Here is a 27,619-nt window from a genome sequence, read left to right on the forward strand (position 1 = left end):
CAGGGAGCCTGCATCACTGCCAGCCCCACAGGTGCATCACAGAAAGGACGCGTGCCTCTACTCACGTTCCCTACAAACAACACAGGAACACGAGCCACCAACTCTTACTGAAATGTTTATTAAGATTGAACTTCAGAACAACGGATCAGAACACAATGTTTTGTGGAGTAGAATATTTCTAAATTGATTTTTCTTTTCTATGCATAAATGAAAAAAAAATCAAGATTATACAAAAAGAACAGAAAGTGCAGAACACAATAAAACAGTTCTCATGCAACAAATCTTTTTTTTTAACCTTAAAACAGAAAATAAGCTCAACAGTGTAGAAATAAAAATCATACATACATTATGCCGTCTACACACTCAAACATTCATCTGTGACATTACTTTTCTTTATCCCTTTTTCCTCAAAAAACAACATTATGTGTTTAACACATGCTTATAAACATTGCTAAACTCAGCAAGAGCTATTATAGTGCCCCAACTTAATAAGTTGATAAAAAAGTAGTTGTCATATGGCCAGTTCACAAAGGAACTAAATATTCTCTCTTTTTTTTTTCCGCTATGAGATGCCTATATGCAGCTTTCTATTAATATGAGGCATTTAAAATAAGCTGGTCATTTAGCTACCGAAAGGGCTTAGTGTTCATGTTACATCAGAAAGAAAAATTAATATTGGGAACTGCCAATTTGTTGAGAGGAAAGTCTTTCTGGTTTTGGGGGCTATTTACTACAATTGGCTATCACTAAGGATTGAACAGGTGCAGGCTAAATGAGGTGATGCCTAGTTTGGCTAAACGCTCCTAGAGCTTCACCCGCAACTTCAAAATTTAAGAAAAAATGTGTCAGAGCATGTCAAATTGAACCATGTCCTGGGTTTTCACTGAAGTTTTAGCAGGTCACAAGGGCATCGAAAGCCTTTTAATGTTAGCAGATGTTCTCTTCTGGGGGTGGAAGGTATTTGTCCCTCCTGGGCACCCCTTGCTGCCCCCTGTGCTCCCTGGGGTGAGGGAAGGTGAGGTTGAAAGACAGGTGAGCCGCAGGGCTGCTTGGGTTGAGGAACCAAACAAAAATCAGTTTTCCAGGAGGTGATCTTAATTTAAATTACAGGAAAAACTGGAACATCTTAATGAGCTGATGAATGAGCTTGGCAGATGTCAGCGCCACATTATGAAAAGGCAATTAAGCCTTTTTGTTATTACCTAACAATTTCCTAACTGTCCAGGCTGCTGAGCCTCGAAATCAAAACGCCAGTTGACATTTGAGCTTCTGCAACTTGCCACTGCCAATGGCTTGTTCTGGATGCAACATGAGAAACAGAAAACTTTGGGTAGCTCCACTTTAAAATGACCATTTTCGATGCACTTTACAAACGTTCAGCTTTGTCGTTTAAGGAAGAATAACAGCTAGAGGACTCTCTGTAACCATAAAGTTTCTGCAAAGAAAAATAAAATTTGGTATTTCTTCTACACAGTCATTAATAACATTTCTGTGCAACATTTGGTGTTCGTTACATTTATTTGGCCTATTAAAAGGAAACAAGGACAAAACAGCTGCAAATAAAACCAACTTCTCTTTCACAATAGATACTTCAGATGCCGAAGCTGCTACATGTGCTTGGAATATCATGCAGGAGTTTACTTATTCATTTAAATAGGATACATATTTATAGCTGAGCTCGTCTCACATCGGACTAAGATGAGGGAAACCTGGAAGAACTCAGTTGAAAACATTGCTGAATACAGTGACAACGAGCACACAACCACCAAAGATATTTTGGCCCGAGCAGTGTGTATATAAATGTACATACACACAGATACATATACACGCACATACGCACACACTTAAAAACCCCCAACTCTCAGTGACTGAACGACAGTTCGTCGCAGGGACCGAACAACAGTGTTGCACAACCTGGCTACGAGTCTGGGCAAAATTGCTGAAAACGTGAGCAACCAGCAAAAACAAACGCTGATCCCTGCGACACGCCTCTGGGAAGGAAGCCCCTTTGAACTCTCCTCCTGCCCGGATGTGGAAGGAGCTCTCCCAGGAACAAACTGTGACTTTTTCCACCTTTATTTGTAAATGCAACCTCAACCCACACGGCTGCAAGACCCCGCTGGCAGCCATGAAAATCCTGCCGTTAATAGTGGACGTCAGAGGAAGGCCAAGCTCACCACAAACCAAGGGTGGGCAGATGTGTTTCTAACGATGAAACTGGGGTTTTAATGAGGTACCTGGCAATAATCACTGCTGTTGTCACTGTCATTCCAAGCGTGGGGGGATTCTGATCAGATGGGAGAGGAATGAGAAAGGCTCAGCCCTCGCTTCCACGCCTCCGTGGAAAACCTCACGCAAGCCTGTTTCATCACAGGGTCAGCATGCCAGCATCAGCACTGGCAAGAAAACCGGGAGGCTAAATTTGCAGCTGCCTCCTTTTCAGCCCGCTGTGCTGGGAATATTTCATAGTCTAGAAAAAGGCTCCAAGTGAAAGGGGAAAAGGACATTGTGTGTTTCAAGGAGCACTAACCTCCGTTGGATTTACTGGCTTCCTCCCTCCTGATGATGAACAACCCACATCTTTCCATAACTGCTTACTGCCAGCGCTAGCAAACGACCAGATTCATGTTATTAAAAGGCTATTTAGGTAATAAATCTCTATGAAAGTCATCTAACCAGCAGGAAGAGAAACATTCCTAAGAAATTATTGCTTCTGGAGTCTCAAATTGCCATCCATGAACAGCACAGATCCGACTGGACTCTTGCAATAACCCAACGGTGCCAAATCCATGCTATGCTTTTCCGAGCGGTTAAAGTTTGAGCTTCTCTGCTCTCGTGTAAAATATTACTAGATGTGCAGCTTACTGACTACAGCACTAGAGAATCTGAGCACTAATGGTGTCTCATGTCTGAGGTGTTACACGTCACCAGGACGACTGCAGCAGAGTATGTTAAAATTGTTTACAGTATAGAGCAACACAGAATGAAACCACTAAACCTTAAGCCTACTGCAGTAAAGGTCCAAAGAGATGAAGCATGCAGGATGATTTTGACTATACAGTAATATCGACAAACAAAGTATTATGCTTATTGTCACCAGGAATAAAGCCCCTTCAACTCTCTCTTGCCACAACTTCTGCAATAAACACATAAAATGTTACTACTTTACCTTTTAGTCATGACAAAAAAAAAAAAAAATTCAATATCAAAAGATAAGGTAAGGGACACAAAGAAATAAATCAGTGCCCACTCTACCCTGAGAAGTGCCAGGGCTAGAAAGAAAACTCTCTCAAATTCAAGAAGCAGCATTACTATGAAAGATCTCGTGAGCCCTCACTGGCAAGCACTGGAAGCCAGCACAGTGGTTTTACAGGCTGGCCAAGGTACAGAGGAGATACTTTGGCTGGGGCTCCCCCAAGTTAATTCTTCTGGCAATACTACAAATACTTCAGCGTGTTTACAATGGATAATTATTTCCTTCAGCTTTACAGGGGAGTGAAATAGAGCTTCCTGCTACAAGGCAGCGTGCATATTCATGCATTACAAATGGTAATTAAACAGCCCTATAAACAATTCCAAATACAGATTTTAACATCCAGTTGTTAGAAATGAGGCTACGCCAAATGCTGCCTGGGACAAAATGGGACCTGCCCCGCCTTTGATTGAAACCCTCTGGGTTCAAAACATCCTTCCCCCTCCTCACCGTCCCCCTGACTGAGAAAGCTAAATAAGTATTTGAGCTCACCCCCCAAAACCGTTTCAGATATCCTCTGCTGGGCGTGAAGCAAGAAGGAACTTCAGCTTCTCCTCCCTCTTTGCAGCTAGACTTTGGTCAGCTTGATGGTGCTCTGAAAGAAATCTTGGCTTACGAAGAAGGTGCTGTGTGGAATAATGGTGATTTGAAACCACACTGATCCATAAAATTCATGGGGAAATGGGTAATTATGGCTGGCACCAGCCAGAAGATGCAGATTTTTAAGCCATAGAAGAACCTTTCCAGAAACAGAGATTAAAATAAGGAGTACTTGACAGCATTCGTTCAACCAAAAGCAGAATCTTCAAGGAGCTTTAAAGATAAAATATTAAAGCCACTTTAAAATGTCTAATTCAGTGTGTATTTTACATGAATGCCAGTTATAGGGTGAAATACAACTCATCTCTGTTATATATGAACATCACCAGAATATATTAAATATAATTGAGATGATAAAATTCATGGCAGAAGTTCAGTTAAAGTATTTCCCCCAACTGATTTCTTCAATAAGGTCTCATATTCTTCAGTAGTATTATTCCCCTGTCTGAACACAGTTCACAGTATGTGTTCTAAATAAAAAAAATATTCACCTTAAAGGAAAAAAAAAAAAAAAAAAAAGACTTTCTCAAGACACTTAAAAAAAAAAAAAAAAAAGAAACCAAAACCAAACCCTAAATCCTGTGTGATTACATGTACTTTAGTGCTTGGTGATTTCACCAGCCTAAAAACATTGTCACCCTTGATAGCATAGGACATCAGCACCGACTGAAAGCCTTCAGCTAGAGAAACCCACAAATGCAACCAGGAATTTGTCAATGATGCTGGCCAAGACTGCGCATTAACTTCAAATATACCAAAACATAAATTTCTTAAATACACTGACAGTTCAAGTAATTTATTAAAAAACCTGCTTTTCATTTTGAAATATATATTCTTCTTTTGAATGACTATATTGCAGCATGACTTACACATGCATTTTAAAGTACTGTAGTATGAGAAGTTTGAGGCAGCAGAAATCTTACGAGCTGTGGTTTGTCTGTTTAAGCACACAGATTGACTGCAGCCCAGAGGCCCATGCGAAAATGAGTAAATAGCATCACAAACACTTCTTATAAGACAACAAATGGAAGTTCAGTTTCTAAAGTTGCTTTAAGTGGCTGCTGGATCTCTGAGCTGCCCATGGATTGGGGCACGCTGCTAGTGATCCAAACGCTGTTCCAAATCAGATTAGCAGAACTCTTTTAAGCTCTTCACAAAAAAAAAAAAAAAAAAAAGTCTTTGCACTGCAGCTATGTCCTGAATCAAGGAAGGGGGCATGGAGGTTGCGCTGATGACATTGTTACAGCAGCTCAGAAGAGCTCCAGCCTACAATTCCTCCAACACAGGGACTGGAACAGCAACACATGCTAGTGGATTGAATTTTATGGTCTAAAAACTGTTTCTGATGCAGATTTTGATATACCCAGACTGTGCCATAAAGTGACGGAGGTAGGCCTTCGGTTTACCTTGTTGTACTGACACCGTGCCTTTACCTTGGCTGCTGTGTTCCCAGCCAGGAGGTTAAACGATCATAAAAAGTGCAATTAATCAACAACTTCCTTTCCCTATGAAAGAGAATGCACACGCCCCCTCCCACGAAGCTGACCCCAGAGATGCCCTTTCTCCACGGCAGCTTCATCCAGAGATGATCAGGTTTAAATGCCAAGAAAACCCCCAAGTTCACCAGCACGCAAAACTCTCAGCTAAAAATTGTCACAGCATATTCCAATGACATTCATAAAATGCAGCACTTGTGATAAAAACCTGCGAGTGCTGGTCACCTCTCCCAATTGCTGCTCTTTCCATCTACAGTTCACATCATGCACCCGATGTCACCTTCTCTTGACAAGCAGCAGGCTTGGGAGTAGTTGTTGAACAGTATGACTAAAAGGTTTCACAGCAGTTTCTTAGAAACCGCAGCAATTGCTTTTGTTTTCCTTGAAAATGACTGCAAATAAAACTATTCTGTAGTAATTGCACTAACAAAAACATGAAGTTTAAAATTAACATTAAAGAACTGTAGCTGTCAGACCAATAATATCATGCTTATGAAAAAAATCGATCAAGATGTCTAAGCGTTTGATTCAGCTGTTACACTAGTGAAATCTGAAATGATCAGACAAAAAAATAGCAAGAGACTATAAGTCAAGATAGCTTCCATTTTCAGTTAGTTTAAAAACAGCCAAAAACTTAATTTTTCTAACTGCTAATTGTGTACACTGTGAGTCTCATGCAGATTAATAAAACTTATTCGAAATCTAAATGTATTCTTAATAAAAAAGTGTTCAGAAATGACATTTCTAAGTTGTAGAGAAAGCAATTAGCATCATAGCTACCTGTTCAAACCTATATTAAGGACTACAGAATTTCATTTACACTTTTGCACAAAACTGCCTTTTCTTCTTGCAATTTTAGCTACGAGTAGTGAAGATCCTAATTTGTTTTCCTGGAAAAAAAAAAAAGTTCTTGATCCTGCACCTGCACTCCCTGGAATGTGGGTGAACAACAAGCAACAGCCTCACACAGCTGACTCACTCTCCAGCTCCGACACAGCAGCTCCTTTACGAGTGAGCTTCAGCACAGTTGGCTTCTCTGCACTTGTGCCGTTGCCCTCGGTTGTCTCTGGAGGACCTAGTCCTTTCTGTTCTTCCTTTGGCTCTTCATTGACTTCGGGGTAAATCACCAAGAAGGTAGCTGTCAAAAAACCCAGGAAGGATCCCACTGAAGCCACCATGGGAATGACTCTGACTGTGCCAACCGCATCCACCACGCCACCAAGTGCAGAGGCCACGAGGATCTGGGAGATGTAAACCTGACACGACAGAATAGCGCAGTCTATGCCAAATCCTCGCTTTGAGTTCCCGGGGCTATGGTGAATGTACTGGAAAAAGACAAGCAGTGTGTTAGGAGGTAAAACAATGGATGAAATAAAATTAAACACTAGTATCTTCCTCAAATTTCTCAGCCACGTGGTTGACTTCACACCATCCTTGTGCCTCACACGGGCTATAAAAAGTCCAGAGCAACAGCCTCCTTATCTACTTATCAGTGGCCTCCTCATCTTACACCAAGAGGCAGATATTTACTGGGGCACTCCTAGCGTTAATTAGCTCCAAGATATGGTTTTGTAAAAAAAAAATTTACATGAAACAGTGGAAATTATGATTATAAAAAGGAATCCCCCTCCCAATCCCAATGCAGAAATGTGTTAAAATAAATGATCCCACTGTAATTTGTAATCCAAGTAGAACACTGCCAAAGAGTGGAAAATAAATCTGTCCTTGTTTCCAGCAGAATCAGTTTGCCTTACATCTCCCCAGACTTATACCTGCATTTCCAGACCCACCTCAATATCTAAGACTGTGAAGAACCTGAGTAATGCTAACATAACACATCAGAAACAGTAGTAACAACTAGGTATATAATAAAAACTCCAACAATTATTTCATCTCTCTTCATCTACAAATCCTTTTATACCTCCTCAGCATGGGGTAAAGTAATCATGACCCCACTGAGCCAACTTGATGCTAATACCACCTGATTTAAGTAGCAGCTCTTGTTATTTACTACCAAGGATGAATTTGTGCTTTGGTAACAAAGCAGGTATCTCAAATAATGGGATTTAATAAATATACTTTGCCACTGTGATCTTCAGAGAAACGTGACTGCTCTTCCTTGATTAAAATACTCAAAATATTCCACGTACCTGTTTAATATCGTGGTATTGTCCCAAAAGCGCATAGGGGCAGTAGGAGATACTCATAGAGACTATTCCCATAGTGCTGATCATTATCATGGTGACATACACGTTGGGGAACATAGCCATCACTGCAGTGCCCAGAGAAAAACCCAGCGTGCCCAGGATGTAGATCACTTTTATGCTAAGGTCATAGTTGTCCAAGTATTTCTGCAACAAGGCTGCACAGGTGAAGAATAAAACATAAATATCAGTTTACTTGGTGAAGTTTTATGGTATTGATGCAGCCGTGACAGCTCAATACGCCATTTAGGACTTGGATGCTCACTGCATATCTGGCTTAGCAGCATAGCTCAGGCCTCATCGGGAAAAGGATGCGTTGCTACTCCAGAAACCAGGGAACAAATGAGCTCAGAGACTTGCCTAAACCACACTACAAGTCTAAGGCAGAATAAAACACTTTGAAACTCAAACGTATCATTGTCCACTCAGTCCATTCATTAATTCTACCTATTTATTAACTTTATCAATCCAGGTACACACTTCGCACAGCGGAGATTCTGTTTCTAATGCAAGCACATTTGCTAAACAAAGTGATCAGATAATTGATGTTTATAGCCACGTTTCAGTTTGTGTTCAGAAACAAGCTGCCCACCTGAACTTCAGTTTGACATGTCTCAACAAAGAGGCTGTCCCCATGATACTGATCTGTGCAGACACACCTGCACATGTGCTGCACAAGGCAGAATTTAGGTTTGGCAAAAGCTCTCAATTTCAGAGTCTGTATTCCAAGCCTAAATCATCTGCAGTTGGTTTATCTGTTATTAGAGAGCGCAAGACTTTCAGAAATTTAGATTTATAATTCTGATTTTAAAAGCAGGTTTTGCAAAAACCCTCTTACATATGCTTGAATCTTCTAACAAGCGTATTTTTAGTTTCCTGATGACTAGCTAAATGCCATTCAATATCCGTTGATATCATTTTGTGCTTTACACCACTTAACCAATCTGTTTGTACTCCCACATCTACATTTGGAGGAATTTTTTAATACTGATTCTTAAAGAAGCCCCTCCCCTTATGACCACGTGAAATGCTTTTCCAAAATACCCTTCAATCCAAACAAGGAGGCAGATGCTAACTGAAGCAAAACTATTTTTACCTTGCAAATACATATATGAGGTGCATTCCACTATCTAATTGTGCAGAATCTCTCACCTGAACAAACGGCAGCAGTAGCAGCATAGATTACCAGTCCCCAGCATCCCATCTGAACTCCAGCATTATAGGCATGTAACTCAGTTGAATTAGAAGGGGCCTGCAACAAACACAAACGCAAAGCCATTTTCTTGTAACGAGCACATCTCAGAAACGAGTAACTATAAGCAGGTCTGCCAATGGTAACTGTTCTCTTACCTTTGGATCGCCCTGAAAGATGACCTGTCCCATGAAATCTGTATAGAACACAGCTTCAGCAATGATCGAAAACCAAGTTAAGAGGTGACAGGCACACAGTCTCAGCAGCTCCTTTGGCATCTTTAGCATTGACAACCACAAGAGTCTGACAGTAGTTTCAGTTTCCCCCTCTTCGCTCTCTGTGTCTCCACTTGAATTTGTTGTGCCACTCTGATTCCTGTGTCTGTACCTCTGTCGCTGCCGCTTCTGCATGTCGTAGATATCATTCATACTGCGTGAGGACTTTATCAAGACGATGGCATTGGCCCGACGAAAGCGATAGCGGTGAGAGCCAATTTTTCCATAGTATGAGAAGGTGTAAGATGGCTGACGGTAGAACATGTGCCTCCGCCTTCGCATGGAGTTTGAAGTACTAGATTGCTTCATGCCTATTCTAGCATGTCCATTGAGGAACTCTTTTGGTAGAGAGCCATTCACGTTTGGGACTTTATCTTCATTTAAGTGATTATCAAGCAACATTTCTTCCTCTTTCTCATTGTCCCTGAGGAAAGCAGACAGGTGGTTGAGTTTGGACTTCATGATCTCTTGGCTTGTATTGTGGGGAGTGTTTGGATATGAAGCATCCTGAAAAATGGAAGGTTCGATGTCATGCAGAAAAAGCAGCTCCGATTCAATTTCCAACGTAGCATCGGGCATGTGCAGAACTGAGTCACTCTTACTTCTTACAATGTTCACCTCAAGGAACTCCATATTGAGATCATGCTCTGACTGAACCTCGTCATGGAACATAGAGGCTCCATACGGCTCTTCCTCACTAATTACATTCAGTCGATTCAGAGGGGGGAGACTACCACTGAATTTGACACTGGAAAGTGTGTCTCCTTCGTCATCAATCCTATCCTGCTGAGGGTTATATTGCTCTTCTTCAATGCTAAAAAGGTGGAGAGCAACTGAAACAGAGAAAATAATGGCTGCAAAGAAGAAAAGGACTTGCTCTTGAGATTTAAAAACACCACCCAAGAAGGTCTGTGTCCAGTCCAGCCCTCCTAACATATAACCAATTGCTCCTCCAAGACCTGTGGAAGAGAAAAAATGAGAAGTGAGTTCAGGAAACATCAATTCAGTCACAACTTGGTCATCAGGAAGACTTGACAGCTGTGAAAAACATATCCACTAACTCCATACCAGCTGAAAATGCATGGATGTTAAGGGCCATGTCTTGCTCTTCACTGTCCACCACGTCCAACAAGTAGGCCCGAATTGGTCCTTCTGTTGCATCAGCGCAAAAGTCCAACACCACAACACCAAGCACCGTGAGAACTATACCAATGGGCTGCTTGTCTGGGACATCACCAATAGCCAGACCTGAGGAAAAACAGAAGAGGAATCTGAGCATGTCAGTCAAAAAGGGAAAACTACTAAGAGCAAGGTTAAGCTCCTTAAGAGAAAGGTGGTCAACACACTTACTAGAAACATTCCTTTACAGAATAAAATGCCAATTTCAACTCTGGCACAACTTCATAGGTGGTCTGGGACAAAGATTTTGTTTTTACTTTTGTTATTTTTCTTTTTTTTTTTTTAAGTATCTCTTAAACCTTTGAGACCATTTGATATTATTTCACGTTTCTCACATACGTTTTCCTTCAAATGCTGAAGGCTGTTTTTATAAAAGACAGCCATGGTGAGAGAGGAGAGCCTCCAAAAACAAAATTACAAACTTCATGTGTCAGTTACAAACACAGGGAACTGCACTGCTGACAGCATTCCTGACATGGTGCCTAACATACAATGGTCACAGTACACCAGGATAAAGTGAAATTTAACCCCTTCACTTTTCTCTTTGATTTTCTTAAACATTCATATTTTCTAAATCACTTTTATAAGCAAAACTTTTAAGGATGAAGTAACATGAAGGTATTTTGCATTGCAAAAAGCATCAGTCAGCTTCTGTTGATAGCACAGGATGAAATGCTTTTTGTCTACAGAGTAGAAAGGCAGCATTAGTATATAGCTGGAGAATTTTTCATGAAACGAACCATTGACAAAAGCATGAATTACTTGAATCAGAGAGATTTAGAAGTTACACATGCAAGACTGATAAAACCATTAGCATAACTGATGAAAATGACTGTGGAAAGAGATGAACTGGCTAGGCCACCAAAAATCATCTAAATCTCAAGTGCTACGATTCCTGAATATTCAATCCTCGCTTATACCAAGTCCTCTGAATGCTAAAGAAATTTATACATATTCCATGCTTGGCTGAATCTTACAGCAGAAAACACCAACAATGTCAGCGCTTTAGATTTGTTGGAAACCTGAACAGTGCATACAGTGAAGAGAACAAGAGTTGAGTAAGATCTATATACAGCTGTTCTCCCAGGACACAGTTGTATTACAATCAGGATTAGCAAACCTCTTTTTTAGCATGCTCTTGTGCTCCTTGTCACCCTCCCTAAGACTGCTATTGCCAGAGGCCAGGTTATGAAAAAGGGTATGACACAATGACCACCTCAGTTTTTGTAGCATCTCCTATAGCCCCAAAGTGAAATTAGGATTGCAAGTAACTGGAAAGTAAGGATAGGAAAGTGTGAACATAAAATGGGAAGAAGACAAGACAATGAAAGCATACAGGGTCCATCTAGAAGAAAATCTGGTTACAAATGAGGCCTCTTCCTGCAAACCACCGGACACCCCCTTTTGCGAGAGACTGGTAAGCAATGCCGTTTCCCTCCGAATAGTGACACAAGCCACCATTTCAAAAACATCAATTAAAGCGAGACTAATATTGCTTTATCATATTGTGCATCTGCTCTAAGTAGTGGCTCAAGTGCTGTCTTACGCTGATGTCAAGTACTATCTTATGCTGATATAAATTGAATGTTAGTGGCAAATCTCTATCTTCTAGCATGGAACAGGTCTCGCTTCAGTTCAGTTCACTCCAGGCTCCCTTAGGAGCGGCACAGCAATGTTTAAAGTGCTTTTCAGAAGTGGGTATTCATTCAAAATCTACCACAACCACATCCCAGGAACAGATGCATAAAGCACAGAGCTCACTTTTGCAGTGCGTTGCAACAACCTCTGTGTTTCAAAGAAGTTTCATTGCACAAAAGCACCACTGGAGTATCTGGAATGCACAGGTTTTCCAGAAAGCTATGCAACAGACTGTATTACTGTGCAACGAAGAATTAGAGAAAAATCAAAACCAGTATTTTGTGCTGATTTATTAGAAGGCGAGATACTTCAAAATAACCCTATAGACTGCATACGAGGTTTGCTTGCCAGTAACAATGGTTACTGACCTAAACTACTGTGTGGAAGTAAGAGCTTCCTATCAATGAAAATCTTGTAAGAAGGCTGCAGCCTAACATCTTGCATACATCTGGAGGAGGAGGGATAAATCTTGGAGACACAACAACAAAGTAGAATTGATACCATATGATAGCTATTCAAATAATTAATATTTATTGCTTGGGTAAATTAAAAAAGCATAAGCTAAATGTCATTCATCTGAACAGTTTGTCCACTGCAGTTTGCGGAAAACTGAAAACCATCATATGGCATCCCAATCTGGCTTTAAAAAGCTAACATGCTGAGCCAAGATAATGTTCTACTCATTTCCCTCAATTAGTAAAACTTTTTCACAATAGAGCTGCATCTAACCCAAAAAAAAGAGAGCCAAGAGGATATTATTAGGTGCTAAGTTCCTTTCATTTGCATCAGTCCAACCATGATGTAAACATTTCCCCAAATGTACTTGCTGTCACCTCTCCTACACTAAATTTACAAAGAGATTGTAGATTGTAGATTAAGTTCTGTAGTAAACTATGTTCAAGGGAAACTATTTTTACCAGCTTTGATGGGGGCTCAGGAAAAATTATTTTCCCACATAGTTTTTGATAAACAAATATTAACTGTGTTCTGGAGTTTTTCAATACAAGGTCTAAGAAAAGCACAAGAAAAAGTGAAAAGATAATTTTTGAAATAATGCTGGAAACAGGATGTGTTGCCAGATATGCATTAAAGGGAAAATGGATCACAACAGGAAACATTTCCCTGTGAACAGGTTGCTACAATTTTCCCATGTCAAGGATCGACCAAATTCATCTCAGTGACTGCAAACATTATGCTGGCAACCATTGTATTAATAACACTGTATTACGAGTTACAGCTATGATTGCACAATACTTAGCACAGCACCGTAACTTCTGAATAAAAACATGCAAGATGGATAGCTCAAATGCAGTGTTGCAGAGATTTCTAATGATTTTAACACTAAACCTAAGTTAAAACAACTGCATATCATTATCTTTACTGCCTACATAAATGTCTTAAAGCAGATATGTTAGCAGGAGATATACGCAGGTGATTTCCTCATTATTTACCTATAACAGAACCATTAAGGAAAAGTGCAACTCCAAAGAGGACACCAATGCAGAGAGCAAGAATAAAAGGCCGCCGGCGGCCCCAGCTCAGTGTGCAGCGGTCACTAGCCGAACCTATAAGCGGAGTGAAGATCAAACCCAGGATAGGGCTAAGGAACCAAGTGAGGCTGTAGTATTGTTCAGGAAGACCTAAAACAAAGACAAAAATTATTTAAAGGTTATGTGGTACACACCAAACATTTCACTTTATACACGAAATTTTCTTATACCTTTGAAAACTCTAAATTGATCACTAATTTATCTATGGTAAATTCTCTCCCAAATGAACAACTTAGTTAAGATTTCTTATAAAAGGTTAAAAAAAAACAGGTAAGGAAAGCACAGATCATTTATCTTTCAAATACCCAGGCAATGAGAAGGTAACAATAGGTATATTTAAGCTACTGAAATACAAGTTTAAAAAAAAATAAAATATATCTAACAGTGGAATCACTAGTCTAGATTAGTTACTACTGTCCAAAAAAAAAAAAAAAAAATCACTTTTGCTGAAATTTGCTGAGTGTGCAGAATTCTTTTTCACAGGGTTGGTGGAGATGGCCTCCATGAAGAAGTAGCAGCTGAGGTCTGCTGCGTAAAAGCCAAATAGCTTTGTTGCATCCTCTATCCATTTATACTATAAAACTATAAAAACAAACATCTTTGGGATGCTTGGAAAGCTACCTGGTTGTCACAGACACATATCCCCTTCTCAACAAAACTTTTAACATTCAACAGCAGTTGAACATTATAGTGGTACTGTTCATTTAAGATCACCACTGTAAAGAGTTGTTAAAGATTTAATGGACTGAGGGTGATGGACAGAATTTGACTGTCATATGAAGTGTCCCATTTCTAAGCACAAATATGTTTACTTATAAAATTGAACAATGGACAAGAAAAAAAGCAATTATTCATTAACCTCTAGAGAAATCTAAGGAGGCTTGCTTATCTCTACTATCCTTGCTTTTTTTTTTTTTTGAGAACTAAGGTGACTATTCATAGGATCAGATGGAAACAAATTGGATTTATTATGTAATATTTACCTAGAAAAAAAAACCTTGTTACAAATAATAATTTCTGGAGAAGGAAAGAAACCCCCAAAGCCCTGCTTCACACCTCTCCAGCATGGAGAGCATTGGCCTGCAGATGGCAGACTGGCTCAGAAGAGCTGCTACACTCGGGTCCTTGGAGATCTGCCTCCCTCTGGGTTTATCAGCACAGGTCAGGTAACCACTTTGACATGTTTCTTAGCAAAGCATTAAAAACAAAACAATCAATTTCTTGCAGTCTAACTGATGCCAAGACTGAAAAACTCAGTGTCTTTACCCTAGGAAGGAAAACCATTTATTATTCAAAACCATATATTGTAAGCGTGAGTAGTATTCAACATTTGCTGGTGAGATCAACCTGTACCTTGTGCTCCCTGTTCAGCACGCTAAGGCATCCATTACCCAGCAGGATTATACCAATCCCTGCCCAAAATAGCTTATGTTGCAAATTTGGAAGTCTAATCTCCTGCTGTTTAAAGTACCATCAAATCTTGACTAAGAATGCTGACTTATTCCACGAGATAAATCAGATTTTCCTGAGACTGTTGCACGCTCTGCGGTGATACAGAGATTATATTACAGGAAAATAAGCTATTTTTTTGCCATAAATAACCAGTTTCATCATCAAGATTCAAAATCCAGGTCTGAAGCCAAGGTCTACGTGATTTGACTCACCTTTGGCTAATGAACAAGCTAACGGCCACAGCCGCCTTGACAAGTACAGAGTTATTGGAAGAGACTTGCCTCTTCTGAACTCACCTGACCTGTGGTTTTGGACAAAATATACCCTGAACACCCTGCCCACGGGGGATGGGTGGGTGAGCATCATGGTTTAGCTATCTTTCCTTGTTACAGGCAGCTGAAGGCCCACACCGGAGGCCAATACTCTACATCAGCACTTACCATATAACTATTGACTCCTTTCGCGGCAGGTTTTAGATCTCCAGGAAAGGGCTGTGTCTGTACAGATGCCACCTTGTTCACATCATGGTTCAAACAATTACCTCTTGCTTAGCTTTTCCAACTGTTTGGTGATGTCTTGGCTGACATGGAAGTTTTAGCCAAGACATACTTAGTGGGGGGGCATATTAGGTTTAAAGCTCTTGTTCAAGAAGCCATGGCTGTTAGCACCATTCCTCTGGACTGCAACATTTATTTGCATCACCCAGCTTCTCTTAATGAGTTCTATCCTAATCATAGGTACAAGTCAGCAAGCCAGTAATCTGAATAAGAGTGCAGAGAAAACCTCCATCTCCCTGGGGTTCTAACATTCTCTTTAACTTCACCAAGTTCCACGGCCTTCCCAAGCACACGAGCAGGTTCAGGCACTGTGCGTTTTAACTGGCACCTCTCCTGCTCCAGGACACTAATGCTTATCAATGCCTGAGCTGGCATATAGATGGGGTGGGAGGGGAGGTGTCCGCTTAAAAAAAAAAACATTAACGATGGGAAAGAGGAAACATTTAGTTCAAGGCAACAAAACTAACTGAAAGGGAGGTTATGATTCATGTAGGGTGAATGATTTTTCTGCAGGACACTGAAGAAATGGCAACATGCAAATAGTCATCCCATTTTGCCTCCAGAGCCATCTTGTTGAGCAGCAATTATGCATCAGAGGTTGTTATTGTGTGATGTCAAGTCAGTGCAGCAAGTCTGTTTTAAAGTTAGAAGCTATAGCTTAACCAACATCACTGATCTTCATCGTAGTGTTCACCAACATCTGAAATAATCTGGTGTCATATCATTGCAAGAGGGCTGTATGTTGAGAACAGAATTTTCTTTTCTGAATTATGCTGTGACTTGTGAATTATGAGCTGGAACATCTCAATCGAGCTCATCCATCAGGAGACACTTGAGAGACGTTGGGAAGTTTTGCAGTAAATCATACAGTTGCTTTAAATAAACACAGAGGATGAAGGCTAGCAAGAGCTCTGTTACTAGCATTACAAGCATCATCCTATCTTATATGAATAAACAACCTTAAAGAGATAGATGTAAGTAAAATGGACACAATTAAGAGACTCTCTTTTAATTTTCCAATATCCATGACACAACAAACTTGTTTTAATGGAGATTATGAGCGGAAACAACAAGAAAATGCTAGTACAGGAGGGACAAGCAATAGGGGTGTATATCCAGTGACACCAGGGGCTTGCACAGCTCACTGTCCCTCTGTCCTTGTGGCCACCACTTTTTCTGTCTCCAGTCTACAACGGCACTTCTGTGGTGTATACAAATTTTAACAAAAAAAGTTCTGGAAACACTTAACCATTCAAAATGATGACTCAGAATGACTTCTGCAGAGAATTAAAACCTGTTTACAAACATTTTTCCTCCAACTGTAAAAACCGCACATTTCTAAATTGGAAAGATAGTTATTTTTTATGCTTTATAGACACAGTTAACCAACTGTCATAAAAATGTCCTAAGATTATTTAAAAAACAGTGATTTTTACTGCCAGCATTACTTTGACTTCAGTACTTTCAAGATCAACTTTGCATGTAATAACTCAAAATCAGATTAAGGCCTGCATTCTGGTTTGATTTTACAGGCCAGTAAAAGAAAGGAAGAAAGGGTTTTTACCCAACCTCTGTTACATGCCTACAATTAGGGAGTCTTATCTTTCCATGTATGAGTCAGAGGAGAAATTGAAATGCTTTCTTGAGAAGGCTTTATTTTCACTGATTGAAAAGGGAGATCTTCCTAACATCTAAGTATTATAAATAAAAGCCTAAATCCAAATATTTACGTTGAAAATGGCTTACTTTGCAAAAGACATGAATCTCAATGATTTCAGACCAGAGCTAGGGATGTAGGTTTTATGGAAGGACACTTAAAAAAACAAGAACATTATGTTTGGAGATCCTTCTCGAGACAAACCACTTTGATATTTTTTATTGAACTACTCTTTAGCAGCCAAAATATCTATCTTTAGAAAAAGAGGCCATGATAAAAATCTATACAAGAATTAATAGCCCCATACCAAGAAAAATGGAAGAATTTCTAAAAAGCTTTCAGTGCTCCTCCAAGTAAACAGAAAAGGGATAACTTTCAAGAGAAACACGAGCAATTCCCACAGATTCTATAATGGTAGGAGGCATCAAGATGAGCACAACCTTTTTCTCTTGCTGGAGAAATCTTGCTATAGGACTACTTCCACAACCTAAGTGGCAGGGCTTTTATAAATTGCATTCCAAGTGTAACGTAGCAGTTTGTAAAATCATCATGCGTGTTTTATGTAGTTATGCAGAATTCAAAATAGTCATCATTTATTAAGTGAAGTGTATGACTTTTCTTTACTGCAAGTATGTAAACTGTGATATCATTACATTAGAATTTAGTTGGTTACTCAAGTGGAAAACTACTGAGTGGGGTTAGAGAAGATTCCTGGTGGGAAGCTGGTGCACATGCAAGCTAAAAATACAACAGCACGGGAAAAATTTATTTGCTGGCTGGAGAATTCCCTCCTGAACCTGTCTGACAGACAGCAGACTCCTCACCTGAACAATGTACGGGCAGGCAAGCAAAGCAATCATTTTAGCAATGGGTAGTAGAGTTAGTTACCCAAAGCTTCCTTTTGCATTTGCTTTCTATATCTGAAAGTTGAGATGTGTTATTGATAAGCTGTAGTCTACCCAGTCAACCAGAACTCTGCAAGACAACAGTTCTGGTGCCTAGAAGAGCCTTTTCTCTCTGTATAGATTTAGTTGTCACCTCTGATGTCTGCACTCAGCACTGTTGCTGGAAAGTCAGATTTTGTAAAGCTCACAGCCATGTTCAACCATGGGTCTTCCAGGAAAGAGCTTTCTGAGACACTGAGCACTACCTCCACTGTCCCAGGAAGCAAGACTTCAAAACATACCTTGCAGATGTTCTTCATAAAATTCATGCTTCATATTCACAGAGTCTACAGGACCTTGATCATTTCAACAGTAGGTTTTCTTTAGCGCTAGGTATTTTCATATAAATGAGAAAGTTCTAGACAGACAAGGAGAACTCCAACCCCAAAATACTTTTTTTCCCCTTAAAAGATGCTGTTCTGGTTTTAGTATCGTGAATGTCTGCATACATAATATGCATATTTAGGTTAGCATGCATGATTTGGCAGTAGAAGCAAAATAAGACGACTGAAAACTGAAATACTTAAAGAGATTGTGTGTATATATATGTATATATATATGTATATACACACACACAACACAACCCCTCAAGTCTTCCAGAGCTTTGCTGCCTCACAAGAATGAGCTCCAATAATGAAACTTTATAGAAGTTATGTCTGCGAAAGGCACTAGGCCATTGAGGAAGGTAATTATATATCCTAATGATTCCTTTCTCTGTATATACATATGCTGCTATACCTAGAGAACTTCACCATTTTAGACAATATTTTAAAATGGGAAGACAGTTAAGAAGGCATCCAAGCCAGGACAAGACAATGATAAGCAGAAATGAAGAGATAAAGGGAACATTTTGACAACAAGAAGTTCCTTCTGATACTCCCATCTAGTGGCAAGGACTCAGATGCAGCATGTATTTTAAATAAACTTGGCTACGGTGATGTGCCCAGCTACCAGCCCTGCAGCATCCAGTCTTTGATGTGCAGAACAGATGTACGGATGCTGGTTTTGACTAGATTTCAAGGCAGTACCGCACAGCAAGCTTGTCATCCATATGACTGCCTTGCCACAACCTCTTACAGCCAAATGTAAAATGTCCCAACCGCTGAGAGCTGCTATACCCACCTGGAACAGGCTATAACTAGGCTGGGACTGATTTTGTATGGCCAAGAGAAGTATCACACAGCATATGCCTCTACCAAAGGCTGCTGAAACTCACATGCAGACTCTAAGGCCAAAGCAGCTGCGTCCCATTACCAGTTCAATGCTGTTCCTTTATTTTGTCTGTAGTTTTCCACCACCATGCCTGCCTTGCCAGGTAGCAGCTCTAACAGCAAACTGCCATCCACCAACTTGGAAAAGCAACCTGGTGGCCTCTTGGGGGAGGAATAACAACTGGAGGATTATTATTTAGCCTTTAACAGACAGCTAATCTGAGGAAACACCAAAGAGGAAAAAAACATATTGGATAAACAAGGTTAGTATTTGTGCTGTGAACTGAATCTGGAGCAGGTCACAAGGCAGACTCAGAAGTCTCATACAAATCAGTGAGAAAAAGAGCAAAACACAACAACAGCTTCTGTTAGCAGCGACAACTGCCACTGAGACCCTTGTAATATGGCATTTCCCAGCCAGCTACAAACAAACAGGACACTGGCTTCTAGTAAATAAGGGTTTGTTTTTTCCCAGACAAAAAAAGTGCCCAACAATAGTGGGACCAGCACTGCTCACGGTTCACAGGAAATGCTCACTGTGTCACCATCAGTCTAAGGGCTGTGTGAGGTCACGAGTTACATGGAAGAAAGATTAAGTCACATGCAGCAGTTTCTATTCAAAACCTCTTTTTGATAAGTTCTATTGGGGGAAAAATAGTTCTTTATAAGCTTAACAATAAGATCTGATATGGGAATAGGATGCTAAGCTCCTATTTTCATTTGTCAGAAATCATCACCTACAGACTTGTTTATACACTTAAAGTAAACACCATACAAATTTCTGAACTACCATAAGCTGTCATGCCCTGCAAATACTTTGTATTCCACAATTTCATCGCTGTATAAAGTACTGCATGTTGCTAAAAATATTTCACATTGATCTGTTGAAAAATGCACTGCTTATACAAGCTGCTTTGTTTAGACTATCTTTTTAAAGAGTGTAGCAAGCAAAACCAATACTTGTCAAAAAGCTGTGAAAAAGTTAGAACCCCCAATATCTGCTCTTCATTTTGTTACAACAGAATCGTAGAAACCACTGCAGACTCAACCATTTTAGCTTTGGAGTGTCTATATGAGGAATAGGGATTTCAGAATGCAGCTGCAATCATTTCATAAATGCACCCTGATATCCACTCCCTTATATTTAAAATAAAAATACAGAGTTGCCACACATTTAGGTCCCCCAGAGAAACTACAAACAAGCTGCATGCCTATTTTGACAACTGTATCACCGCAAAACTTGAACCACAAATCCTTTTGCTTCTAGCTATCTCCCCTCAGATTTTAAGGCTTTCAATGTCTTAGAGCTCATGTGGGATTCCGAGCTGCCAAAAAAAACCATACCTGAGCCAATGTACGTTGAACCAATGCACTGGAATAGGCTTGACTGGTGGTCTGAGTACTATTGCAGTACAGTCAGCACTTGTACATTGAGTTTATTGCACCCATGAGAAACCACCTTCTACCTTCTGGATTGAAATAGGAACTCTGACCAACAGGGAAGGGATATGAAAAAGCACAGTAATTTCTCCTGGTGCCCGTTAGCACTATTTGAGCAGCTTCCAAATGTGGGACTACAAGCTTTTAAGGAGGAAATAATTTTAAGTACTACTTGAAAACAGAGTCTGATATCACATGAGATGAAAGGGCCTCTAATTTATACCTGTAATGCTACACTATCTTACAGCTGCTGGTTTGAGAAGAAATGAAGCCTTATACTGGACTTCATTTTTATGTGAAAATTTTGCTCTTCATTAAGTTATACCTGCCCAGCCTGTACGACAAGACAACACCTGCTCAAGCCAAGCACTAGTTCAGAAGCCACTCTGAACAAGCAACAAAGAGCACAACAACACTGGAGAAAAATTATACTGACTAATATGTGTGATCACAAGACTCAATTTAGTTGCAGGAGCGCAGGTGGAAAGACTCAGAAAAAAATCAGTACTGTGAGGTTTTTAATTGCTGCTAGCTTTCTACAGAAAATGATAGCCTATCAAGTTGTCAGGCATCTTTATTCACTCAATATCTTAGAAATGACCTATTGCAATAAACACCACATAAAATAAAAGCAGCATCAAAACTGTGGCTTCAATCTTCCCACCGGTAGAATTTACATCCTGAAAATTCTTCTTGTGCCTGTCAAATAAGAGCTCTTCTGCTTAGCTTGCAACATTCACAAGCTGTCAGCACATTATATGCACCTTACAGGCAGGAATATGCGCGCTCTACAATCTGAACATACTTTTCTGGAGCACAAACTATCACCCACTTGCAAGAAGTCTATCTTCTCCTTCCCTCTCCTGTTTAGCTCTTGTCAGCAGGGATGTCTGCACAACGGCTGGGAGTACTGGGCTCAGCCTCACTCAGCTGGTCTGTTACTGCTCCAGACGGTATGAAGCAAGGATAGGACTGCCTCCTTGGTGCAAACGAGGAATCAGCTGTGGGACACGAGAGTGGAGGGATAAAGCAGGATTCCTCCATTTGGATGGGGTTATTAGCACTGAGGGGAGTGATAATCAAGAGAACAAATTAATAGGAATATTAACAAGGACATAAAAAGCATGGTACTTCAAAGAACTGACATCCAAGGGCAAAATGCAGAATATTCGTTCCAAAGCTACCAGCAAAAGTCAGCTGCAGCCCCAACCTGAATGCATCAGGAAAAATCCACAGGACCAAAGAGACACTTTGCAGGGGAGAAGACTAGAGCACTGCCTGTCTTCCTCTTCCAGGACACGGATCCGCTACCTGCAGTGCTGTGACATCCAAAACTTTTACAGCAGAATCATGTCTTTAAAAAGTGCTTACATTTCTGCTTTAGACATTCCCTGTCTTAAGGACAAGATTATAGACGAAAGCTGGATCTAGATTCAAGATATATGAACAAATAATTAATAGGCATATTAAAAGGATGAAATTAGGTTAAAGATGCTGGAAAAACTGTTCCACATTTCCTTAAAACTTGTATTTCAAATTTTAAATTTCCTTAGTAGTTGGATGCAAACAAGTCACACTTTCACAGCAGAAAAAACTTCCAAAAATTTGGAAACTATTACAACTGTTACACACCATGCCTACAACTAGAGCCACCCATTTTGAAAGAACAACTAAACTGGTAATGAAGCAATGCTCTTGCTCTTCAACAGCTTCAGTGCAGAAATATTAGTGCAGTGTTTCACGTACAGAGTTCTGGAGGTGTTTTTAAGCTGTAGAAGATTAATATCCCCTTCTGGCAAAGCCATTCTGCCTTTCGGTACAGCAATAGCTTTTGAAATTACCCAGGCAATAGCATGCCAGCAGCAACCACGTTGGGTTAAATAACACTTCTGAAAAATGGAATTAAGGAAATAAGTGACAGGCCTCTTAAAGGATTTCATCATCCAGTTTTCCCATTTACTGTCTCTGCTCAATTACTGCTTCTCAACCTCCTACAACTGTCCTCCCCTTCTCATATTTGGCAACCACGGGAGTCATCAGTGTTTCATTAAGCTCTGCTGCTATACTGCCATTCTGCCAAAGTTGCAGAAAGGTTTATGTGGCTTCCCTGACAATTTCTAGTTTATAACCCAGTTTTATGGTGCTGTGTCAGGAAAGAGAAGCATATGTTAACAGAAGCGAGCCAAAGGTACGTGTGGAAGGGGGAGAGTGGGAGCAAAAGCCTGAGAACAGCTGAGGTCTGAGGCATCAGAGAAAGAACACGTGCCCTGATCTGCAAGCAGGCAAATATGATTTTCCTTTTAGTGTGATCACAAATGCTGTCAAGTAAAGCTTTTAAAGCTTTAATTATTTATTTTAAAGTTTCTAACCCTCCTACTAACCTACCTCCATAGGAGTAACCTGTAGTAATTCAGGTAGAAGATTATTTCTAGCTTACTGCCCTTATAGCAATCCAGTTTTCTACTTCCTTATCCAACATATCAAGCAATTACTAATAGACATATATGCCAACATTAGCTACTCCTGCTGCTGCTGAAGAGGAGGAATCAAAGGCAACACATATGACATACCCTGCTCAAGGAAAGACCAAAGAATCAATTGCTGTTGTAGATTTTTTACTATAGTAAAAATGCTTAGCAATTCCTATAGGTTGCACAGAATCATATCCTTACCAAACCATGGTATTTATTTTTGCCAGGGTACATACATTCAGACCAGTGAAAAGTGCCAAGTTTACTTAAGCCAGAAGCCGAACCTTTTATACTCAAACACTGACAGTGCCAAACAAGCTTTCTGCATGCTGCAGAAGGTAAGCTCGCTCAGAGAGAGCAAGGGAACAGAACATTGCCAAGAGCTCCTATCAACTGCTGAAACTGATTCACTGGAGTTTTCTGTGTTATCTGTGCTGTCCTTTTTGGCTCTTGAGAAACTTGTTTTTAACTTTTCTTCCTCTCTCGCTTATTAACCAATATTTAGAAATATATCACTTTGACACTAATAAGAAATTTGCATCACAGTGCTTAACGAGCCGAAACTGAATATAAATTAAATCTGATGCAACTTCCAGTGTGCTGAACCAGCAGTAATAAAAGAACTTCCTTTTAACCTCCACCAAAGAGCAGGTTTAGGGATATAAGAAAGGTGTTTACACCAAATAAAAAGCTGAGAACTTTCCTCATGGTCCCAGAAAAACACAAGTTATATTCAACTATACATATGTATCGGTACAACAACCCAAGGCTAACTTCACAATGTCAGTGTATTTATTCCCAGGCTGTAAATGCTGTCTCCTGTTGCTGGCCAGTTAAGCAAGCTGCAGATACAGAAGGACTCAAAGGTCACACGCAACTACACTAGCGTCCATTTCCCATCACTCACAAGCGTCTAAATGTATGCAGACATATATGAATGCAGCAATCAATAAATTGTTTTGCCACACTAATCCCTCCCTTGCCTTTATGGGATGTAATTAAAATGCATCAGCTGTACATGATGCCCCACTTCGACTCCGTGCGCATTACGTAACACTGCAGCACTTCACCGCTCCGTCTCACTGCGAGATTAGACATCAATTACAGTGACATGTGTCGCCTGAAGATATGCAGCATCCCAGTTTATCCAAAGCTCAATAGGGTTTTTCGTCACCACTTCTAGAATATTGGCAAATTTATAAACAAAGGCACTTCAGCTCAAATGCACTTTAAAATCCCCATACTCAAGAGACTCTTACATATACAATAGAAAATCTTTCAGCACCAACTCGCAAGCCTGTTACTGTTAATCAACAGTGGAGCTTTTGTTGCAGCGATTAACACATTAATACCCCAGAATATGACTATCTACTTATACAGCTGAATCAAATCCTAACCAAAACCTGGTGTTAACACCTATTTTTACATCCAAGTAGAGCCAAACCTGAACTGTTAACTCTGGGTGTTCAACCCAGACTGAACTGACCCCTTCCCACTCCTTAAAAAAATCTGGTTAACGAACAACTTTTCTGTTCTGCTTAAGAAGTTTTCAATTAAAATCATACTTGCTTAACAGGGACCTATTCAATATGGGGCTGCATGCAGCTGGGAGGGGGCTGCCCAGGAGCATCACAAGGCAGCAGTAGGTGCAGCCTGAGCCCTTGCCTGGGTGCTCTGGTCCTGTGCTGCTCTGCAGTGCAAGGATTTTGTGTCTCAGGGAAACTCTGACTACCCTTCTGAACTGCTCTAACCAGCCCTCAAGGGGAGGGAGACACATGATTAACATAACTAAGCAAGGGCAAGAGGAAGAGCACGGCTAGGACATCCCAAATTTTATGAGACCCGCTCAAGGTTAAGACTTTTGAAATACCATTCTAGCAAACAATGGGCTAGAAGGCATCACCTAAACTCCCATTCACTGCAGCAGAAGTTTATTCCCGATGTGTCCGTTCTCCATCACCAACCCCCCAAGCCCTAGGAAACCATAAAGGATCTAGTTCACACCGCCAAACAAATGACTGGCATATATGTAGCCCAGCATGGCATCTGGTCAGTGTATCCACGAACAGAACTTGAAAAGGAAGGCAAACAGACTTGAAAGTAGCCAAAAAAGTATTTTTTGTTGAGCAGGCAGCCAGGCAGAGTATGGTCAGCACAACATTCGCACCCTTGAATTGCAAGCAGCAAAGAAAACAGTTCATTTCCAGCCTCAAGTTGCATATATTAGAAAATACAGTAAGTACACAGCAAAATGCAAGGAGTTGGTCTTTGCACATTGAGAAAAATCAACCTCCTCTTCCCCAATTTTTAGGCTTGACTACACACTTGGAAGCCATGTGAAAACAGTGACTCAAGAAGGTGTTTTTTGGCCTGTGTACCCTTGCAGCTACCATCTGAGATCCTTCATCTTCCCAGGGATTACTGACCAGACAGTTGATCTTTAAATTTCAGCCGGGATCACATTTGCATAGTCCTTTTAAGGGTCAGTAAATGGTGCAGGCATCTGCTTCTATAATTACCCTAAGCTGACCCAATGCAAAAAAATATAATAGCTAATAAACATTATAGGTACCTCAAACTTCATGTTCTAAAAGCCATTTTTTCCAGCTAGAAATGGTCAAACTAGTCAAAGGGGAAAAAAGCTGAATTGATCCTACCTACACTCCTTAGGCCATTCAAGTCATGCAGTCTCAAAGTGCTTTACTCCCCTTTTCAATACTCAAAGCCTCTCAAAAAGCCACCATTCCCAAAACAGGCTTACAAAAAGTTTATTGTTAATTGTTACTACACTGCAAAATCAACCTTCTGGCCTTTCTAAAGTCTTTAGGACTATAGGTTTGTTTATGATAGGTATAAACACTCTGTCTGCGATCATTTTTGTCACAACTGTGCTACTAGGAAGCCCTACCAGCTAAACATCAGCAAAGAACAGTAACACTGCATTCACTTTTAAATTATTTGCTATTTTAAAAGTGTTGCTGAATTATACATAAACACACTGATTCTTCTAACTCATTATTCATTGTTTACTTTAAAAAAAGAGGAATTTTGAAAATAACCCATACTAAGCTCCTAAAGAGAAACTGCATGCCTTTACGCAGTTGCCTCTATTGAGGTTAATTCCTCATGTGGCTATATCAAGAGAAACATAAATCCTATTAGCGCTTTTCCTATTTGCTTCAACAAATCAACTGCAGGTTGTGGTTTGCAGGCATGGTTTTCCATGTAGACCATTGCTCCAGGAAAAACCCTGCAGTTCACCAGTTGTTTTAATAATCTCTAGACATACGAATGCTGGTAACAGGACTATCATGCAGAGAATTTTAATCAACTGAGGGTTCCCCCGACCCCCCCCCCCCCCCCAAAAAAGTGGTCCTCCTCTATAGCTATTTGTGCTACCAACTGCCTGCCTTGTAGGTAAAGCATTACAGAAAACCATCCTCTCAGTTGAAATTATGGGGGCTGATTAAAAAGATGGTGTTGGTGTTTATGTAGCCTGCCTCAAACTTTCCTACACGCCTTCTCCTGTAAACTTGTATGTTTTGGCTTGAACATTAACTTACATGAAACACGTTCTACACACGTACCACAGAGATTTAAAAGCAGAGCTGTTCTCATATTGAAGTCTTCTACGCTTTAGCTATATAAAAATTTTGATCATAGTATTTTGAGCTTGCAGGATCACACTACAAAGTTGCAGACACAGGAAATTTTGGTAACTAGAGCAGAACTTAACCTCCAAGTCTCAGGCAGCACTCCAAATAACACACTGTGTCCCGGAGGAGTGGCTCCCCCACCCTTACTGAGCTGTTTAAAAATTATACAACATACAACTTCCATTTCTACATGACGGATAATGAGATCCATGGAGTCACTTTGCACCAAATTACATTTTATTCTAAACTATCAATTCCAGTTATCACACAAGATGAAAAAGACTTCTTACTGCAGACTTTTATATGCAATCTTCACTTGCACATGTTACGTTTCACAATCAGTGAGGCTATGCATGGAAAGAGAAATTTACCAATAAAATCTGAAGTTAAACAAGCAGAGCACACCAGCAAATAAGTCAGCAAACATTTCCTTTCCAAATGTGCAAATTATGAGAATTAGGCCCTCATGGGGACAAAGTAGAACAGAACTCTTCTCCAGACAACCAGACAAGTATTTTTATCGTATTGTGAAAAGCAGTTTTACATCACTGCTTGTAACCTTTTTCTTGTCATTTGAATTTATAAGAGAATGGAACGAGTTACATACAAGTTGCAGGTCTAGTCAGCAATACAGCATTATTCAGTCATCCAACAAAAGAAACCTAAATAGTTTTTAAGATTGAAACCTAAATAATTTTCAAGATTGAATTTCGCAATCCTTTCATATCTGACGGCAAGGAAGTTGTACCAAACCCCTCTCCTGAAGGTTACAGCTTAAAAACATTTGAAAACTTATTTTAAACACATTTGCCATGTCAACAAGGTAGGAATCTATACTGCAGAA

The 27,619-nt window shown here is 40.1% G+C and overlaps 1 protein-coding gene across 5 annotated transcripts in view; it reads right to left on the reverse strand.

Annotated features, from left to right (window-relative positions):
- Window positions 1–102: 102 nt before the first annotated feature.
- The window catches only part of SLC45A4 (solute carrier family 45 member 4), a 94,308-nt gene continuing 66,791 nt past the window's right edge, over window positions 103–27,619 (reverse strand). For 4 of the 5 annotated variants that reach the window (XM_052787693.1, XM_052787694.1, XM_052787691.1 and 1 more), the window contains 6 exons: window positions 13,289–13,477; window positions 10,089–10,268; window positions 8,904–9,979; window positions 8,706–8,805; window positions 7,500–7,711; window positions 103–6,674 (listed from right to left, as the gene is read on the reverse strand). In XM_052787693.1, coding sequence (XP_052643653.1) covers window positions 6,312–6,674; window positions 7,500–7,711; window positions 8,706–8,805; window positions 8,904–9,979; window positions 10,089–10,268; window positions 13,289–13,477 — 2,120 coding nt within the window. In that variant the 3' untranslated portion in view covers window positions 103–6,311. The remainder of the gene's footprint in view (window positions 6,675–7,499; window positions 7,712–8,705; window positions 8,806–8,903; window positions 9,980–10,088; window positions 10,269–13,288; window positions 13,478–27,619) is intronic. The other variant, XM_052787695.1, reaches the window with a different exon arrangement.

This window comes from Harpia harpyja, chromosome 5 (genome assembly GCF_026419915.1).
Source record: "Harpia harpyja isolate bHarHar1 chromosome 5, bHarHar1 primary haplotype, whole genome shotgun sequence".
NCBI lineage: Eukaryota > Metazoa > Chordata > Aves > Accipitriformes > Accipitridae > Harpia > Harpia harpyja.